Source organism: Ceratotherium simum, chromosome 15 (assembly GCF_057802395.1).
Source record: "Ceratotherium simum simum isolate JZ-2026a chromosome 15, ASM5780239v1, whole genome shotgun sequence".
Lineage (NCBI taxonomy): Eukaryota > Metazoa > Chordata > Mammalia > Perissodactyla > Rhinocerotidae > Ceratotherium > Ceratotherium simum.
The window spans coordinates 3,426,484-3,433,103 of record NC_141914.1 but is presented as its reverse complement, the minus strand read 5'-3'; the positions used below and the strand labels follow the sequence as shown (position 1 = coordinate 3,433,103).

The following is a 6,620-nucleotide window of genomic DNA, read 5'->3' as shown; positions in this document are numbered from 1 at the left end:
ACTATGTTAGTGCTTAATGCATTTCTAAAGCCACGTTGAAAACAGCGAAATGTAAAATATTTTATTTGTTTTTGTCCTTAATTATTTTAGAATAACATGAACACCTGATTAAATTTCTATGTTTTTGAGTAACATCACGCATATATTAAGGTGTTAATTAGGTACTCCCACTTTAAATCATTAAAACACTTGGGGAATTATAACTGCAAAAAACTTTCCACACTAACCACAACAGAGCCATATCTCATCTGCAAAATCATGTGATTGTTTTAATAAAAAGAGAACAGATATTAGTATGAGATCTAAACATGTCTCTTTAACATTTTTGCCAGTGAATCTATGACTTTCTTATTTCTCAAGCTGTAGATAATTGGATTTAACATAGGGATGATGACAGTGTAAAATAGAGAGTCCATCATATTTTGATCATCTCCCTGTGCAGATCTAGGGCACGCATATATGAAGACAAGAGGGCCATAGTATAAAGAGACGGACAAGAGATGGGCTCCACAGGTGGAGAAGGCTTTCCTGATGCCTTGTACAGACTTCCTTTTTAATATTGTAAAGAGAACAAGTGTATAAGAGACAAGAACAGTCAGAATGGTGAACACTTGTATTGACCCAGCAAAAATAAATACCATCAGAAAATTAATAGAGGGGTCAGTATAAGAAATCTTAAGTAATGGGCCGGCCCTGTGGCTTGGTGGTTGAGTGGGCGCGCTGCGATGCTGGTGGCCCGGGTTCGGATCCCGGGTGCGCATCGAGGCACCACTTCTCCGTTCATCCTGAGGCCGAGTCCCACATACAGCAACTAGAAGGATGTGCAGCTACGACACACAACTATCCACTGGGGCTTTGGGGGGAAAAATAAAATAAATAAAATCTAAAAAAAAAAAAAAAGAAATCTTAAGTAATGGTATAATGTCACAGTAAAAGTGATGTATTATGTTGTAATTACAGAAGGTTAATCTGAGTAAAAAGCCTACATGAATTAAGGCATGAAGAAGGCCACCTAAAAATGACAAAACTAATAGCCTGATGCATAGTCTATTGGTCATAATCACCGGATAGAGTAAAGGTTTGCATATGGCCACATAGCGATCATACGCCACTGTTGCCAGCAGAAAACATTCTGTGGTTACACTGATAACAAAGGAAAAAAATTGTATCATGCAGTCAGAGAAAGAGATCATCTTACTCTTGGCAAAGAAATTGACCAGGATATTGGGGGTCACAGTGGATGATAACCAAGCATCCACAAAGGCCAGACTCCCAAGAAATAAGTACATGGGGATGTGAAGTTGAGGGTCATTCCATATGAGAGCAATCAGAACTAGGTTCCCCATGATGGTGATGAAATATATAAGCAAGAACAGCAGGAACAGAGGGATTTGCCACTTTGGTTCATATGTAAGTCCTGTGAGAATAAAGTCTGTCAGCAACGTCACGTTTTCCTTTTCCATGTCCTCACTGGGTGCTGCCTGAAGTGCAATGGAGTAAATAAAAAGAATATATCACTGAGGATTTGTAATGTGAACATATTGGGGAGGGGGGGGAGTTGAGATATAAGTATACACATCATAATTTCCCCTTCATTTTTCTTATTACCTCTTTAATAGATAGAATCTATTTTGGGGCAATTGAACAAATGAAAATAATGCAATAATTTTAATTTAAAAAATGTTCAGCAATGAACAGATTTAGAAGAAAGGAAATTCATGGGAATACCATTGAGTGTGATAGGGGAATTCTGTTTTTGGAACATGGATGTTGGGTTAAGGGGAAAAAGTTTGGGTGGTGGAATGAATACAATGGTATGTGACCGATCTTGACTTTCACTCTTCAGGCAATAAACATACACTGAAAAATTAAGAAATGTGGAGTGCTGTTATAAGGTATTTTTAAAAATAAATATATGGCAGTGGAGAAAGTAGGCTTCTGGGAGGGGAAATTGGACTCAGGAATACTAGTAAGGAAGCTGATACTTTTGTCCAGTGGTTCCCAAACAAGATTGCACATCAGAATTGTCTGAGGAATTTTTTGTGCAAAACATAAATTGTGAGGTATCACTGTAGAAATTGATTCAGTGGGTCAAGAATGGGGATTTAATATCTGCATTTTAAAAATGCTTCCTAGTGATCCAAATGCATGTTGAGTGCCTAGTCAAAGACTGATATGACATATGAGGAGGAATGAGAGATAGATGCAAAAGAATTCAGAATATAGAGTCACTAGGACTTGGTGACATATTAGATGTGAAGGTGATGTAGGAGCGAGGAGTCACTTGATGACCAGATAGATGGTCATCAGATTTAGATTGAGAACTCAGATGCAGTGGTCAGTTTGTAGAATGAACATCCTCTGAACATCCAGGTGAGATAGCTGAGTAGTATGAATCTACCAGAGCTCAACAGAAATAGTGTCTTTGGAGTCACTGGAGTAGCTGAATGTGTATTTATGGATGACCTAACCACTGGAGAAGTAAAGAGAAAAAGTAAAGAGAAAGAGAGCATGGAAAGAAACTCGAGGAAGTTTATTAAAGAGGTGATAAAGTGGATACATGGCAGAGTATATTATATTAGATGTATGTTAGATGGCCAGCATCCGATCCTCTTTTCTACCACACAGTCTTGGGACCAGCAGACATTACCACCACTCAAGAAACCAAAAGAGCCAGAATCTGACTTTTCCATCTCCCAGGGACCTGGATTGAGGGGACTTGACCTAGATTTGCAAATCAAACCCGCTAAACCCACATTTGGAATATGGAGAGAAGGAGAAAATGGTACAGAAACAGAGAATATTGGCCACAAAGGCAGCAATAGGAAGATTCCAGAAAATGCATCCTGCACCCGCAATAATGGCATTGTCAGTGTGAGCTGCATTCCAGGTTCAGCAGCAATGACAGCGGCTCTCATTGAGTTGGTGATGGGATGTGATTTGGGCTGTTGGTTGGCTTCTTTGCTTTCTTCTGTTCTGCCCATTTTTTTAGCTAAATCTTTCTTGCATTTCTGTGATAAAGCCAATTTCCATTCAATTAACTCATTTCTTGTTACAACCAAGGGACCTGGCTCACACCAAAGAAAGACTAGGGAGAGACCAGGTGAGCAGAGCGATCAGAGAAGCAGGAGGGAGACGGGACAGCTGAGTGTTGTGGACTTAGAGGGAAAGACGCTCAGGAAGAATGAAGTGAAGTTCATGTCAGACGCCAAATAAATGCTCTAGTAGGACAAGGAGTGCTCAGAGTTCACTGAGTGTGGATGTTAAGACATTGGCCTTGGCTTCAGTGAGAGCGGTTTCCATTTTGTGAAAGACATGAGGCCAGAAAATCATGAGAAGTGAAAGGGAAACCAGTGGGTGGAATGATACAGGAACTCCAAGAAATGTGGGAACAGTTGGCATTTCTCTTCTGCTAGACACCTATAGGGTTGTTTTTCCTCTAGAACATTTTAATAAAAGTTTCAAAAGAGAGGAGAGGAGATAAGGCACGGAGAGGAGACAGGGAACAGGAGAAGTGGGAAGGAAATATGTAAGAAAACAACACGGAGGTGAGTGAAGACGGAAAATAACAGAGACGGATGATCAGTGCAGGAAAGACCAGGAAGAGGGAGAGAGGAAGTCACTGAAAGGCTGAGGGGAAGGGAGGGGCGGCTCGGAGTTTTGGGTGAATGTTTGTCTTCACCTTGGTCTTCCTTTAGGATGTCAGTCCTGAGAATCTTGCTTTTTTTTTTTTTTTGAAACTATAAAGTTTATTTTCCTATGGAATGTGTATGAAAAAGGGACTTTGATTTTACATTTTATTTTACAAATTTTGTGTTTTTCATGAATGTATTGGCACCTCTTGAAAATTCTCTCCATATTTAAAAGTTGCTTTCTCTCTGTTATTATAGGGATTAAAACTGACCTTCTGCTTATTTTACTTGAGACCACTTTCCTCTCCACCAGATGTGGGTTTTTTCTTGTTTGGGGGCTCTTTTTAGCAGAATAAAACAGCCAAAACTGGATCTTGAATACAGGCAATGCCAATAATGAATGTCAGTAATTCCAATTGTTAATTAGATTTTTATAGGGAATATTCATCCTTCCTTGCAATCTCAATTACTAAATAATTGAAAGCCCTAAAATTTAATTTGTGTGTGGGTACTTACTGAATCATAAATGCTGGAAAGCATAGTGGAGGGATATTTTCTACATATTTCCTGATATATATATATATAGTTACATATACAAATATACAATACTGTATAAATAAAATACCTAATGATCACTACATACTTACCTTTATTTCTATAATATATATTTCTATGTTATATATACAAAATAATAAAATTAGTGTCAGAAGTAGGTGAAAGGATAGAGGAATTACTATTTCACTGATTTTCCTTAAAATTTTTAGTCACTGGGTAATTAAACAGAATGAGTCTTTATGTCAGAATCATCAGAATGATTTCTTATATCAGAATCATATGACCTGAAATTTTAAAACCACTTTTAAATTATTTAACTTTCCAATTAACCAAAATTTACCTTATAAAATCATTATACTTAGGTTAACAAAATAATAAAACATTCACAAAGGGAACAATGCAGTCTTACAGCTATTTTGCATAACCCAATTTTAGTTATCAATAAAATACACAATTAATTCTCTATTTTCTCCCCATTTCTATGTGACGATTTTGAAATCTTATAAACCCAATATAAAATTATTATAAATCAAACTGAATTTTAAATTTTCTGTAGTAAGATAACTGAATGTTAAAGAATTCATTTTTCTCTTACCCATATCTTGTAAGAAATTGCGGATATCCTTTCAAAGAGTGAGGGTTTCTAAAGTAGAAAAATATGCAACACCACAGGAATGACAGTTACACAGGCAGCAGCTGTTTCCATTCTGATTCATTTGGAGGTTTCATTCTCAATCTCAGGAAAATGTGGTTTATATTACTTTCCTTTGAACACAAGAGCCAACTAATTATACAATCGTGTGCTTTTGCAAAAGAGGAAGAAGTGAAGAACTAAAATTCACCCGAGAGCACCCGAGTATTCCCTTTAGGACAAAGCTAAGCTGTTCCTCTGGGCACTGTGGGCTTGGACATGTGTGAGAACTCCAGGTTGTCCCACAGGACGTTACAGACTCTGACATCATGAACATCAACTCACTGTAGATAGCACTAGTTTTAACCCTTGATATTGCACTTTATGCTACTATTTTTCACCACAGAGGACACTTCTGGCATGTTTATGCAAATTTCAATTTACTATAAATTTTGAGGCTCTGAGTGCTTTGATTAGAATGGTCTTGTCTGAGCTAATCATATATGATTTAAATGAGGCCAGAGTTCTAGATTCCCTTCAGGAGCCAACCACAAGAAAGTTGTCCTCCTCATGCAAACTGCAGCTCACATTCAGACCTGGACCTCACTCCCCACTTTAAGCTGAAATCTGATGAGAAATCTTACTAGGCAAAGGTCAGGGAGGAGCAAAGGAAAAACAGAACAAAAGACCACGGTGGGAGGAGGCCCAGATCAGAGCTTCCCAAACTTTAACACCTATGAATCTCTTGGAGATCTTGTTAAAATGCTGATTCTGTGTCAGAGGTCTGGGTGGGGCCTGAGGGTCTTCATTTCTAACAAGGTGATGCCTGTGGACATTTGCCATCCACAGGGCCTTCTTCATTGGAGGGCCTAGATTATCGCAGAGCTAGATCACTGGAGAAGCTCAACATGGTAAATGAGGCTGGCATGCCAAGAGAGAAGCAGGAGGAGCCAGATGGGGCTGGGGAGGCCAGCCTGGGTGGGATCACAGTGGGTCTGCAGGCCAGGTCAGGGCCTTTGTTCTTCACCCCAAATTAAAGGAGATCTATTGTATTTTGAGCAATGGTGGTAAGATATTCATATTTGCCTTTTGTGTGTTAACAGAGATGTTGACAAGGAATGATAATTCTCAAAAATAATGACATTATTTTTTATCATAATGGTATTTTATCAAAAACAGTAATATTTTGGGTCATATCTGAAGAGGAGAAAAAGTGTTTATCATCCACTGGGGACTTCATTTGCAGCTAGGGGGAAAGCAAAGGTCACATTTTTTGGTAGACTCATTTATCAATTATACTGTGTCCTTAGAATTTTACTATTGAAAGCCAAAAGAAGGAGAAAAAATCACCACAGATAAGAGAAGAGTCACTGTGAAAACTCAGCAGATGGGTGGAGCAAGCGGTGTGATGTGCAGAGGTAGCTTCAACATGACCCAAACTTGACTTAAATTTACTGCCCCCTTCAGTTCTATCATTATCTCCTAACTCTATGTTGCCTGTCTGTGAGTACAGAGGTCTGCATTGCTGCTTCCAGTATGAGCAGTCTTTCAAATTTACTCATTTTAATAGGTGGGTCGTGATATCTCATGGTGGTCTTCATTTGCATTCCCCAATGATGAATTCTATAGAGAATATTTTTGTGTCCTTATTTGACATCTGTGTACCTCGTTTAGTGAAGTGTCTGTTCAAATCTTTTGCCCACTTTTTATTTGTTATATAATTTCTTATTGTTGAGTTTTGAGAATTCTCCATATATCCTGGATACAAGGCTTTCATCAGATACATGACTTGCAAACATTTT

At 38.3% G+C, this 6,620-nt stretch overlaps 1 protein-coding gene across 2 annotated transcripts; it reads right to left on the bottom strand.

The window, feature by feature from the left end:
• Positions 1–302: 302 nt before the first annotated feature.
• LOC101392213 (olfactory receptor 5H2-like) lies at positions 303–1,466 on the bottom strand. Of its 2 annotated transcripts, none has more exons than XM_014794950.2 (2): positions 919–1,466; positions 303–687 (listed from the first exon to the last, which is right to left on the bottom strand). In XM_014794950.2, exons 1-2 carry the CDS (start codon positions 1,461–1,463, stop codon positions 303–305), a joined length of 930 nt encoding a protein of 309 aa, XP_014650436.1. In that variant the 5' UTR covers positions 1,464–1,466. The 2 variants fall into 2 exon arrangements, with proteins under 2 accessions (XP_014650436.1, XP_087295542.1); XM_087439416.1 differs by having other exon boundaries at positions 303–663; positions 895–1,463.
• Positions 1,467–6,620: the final 5,154 nt, after the last annotated feature.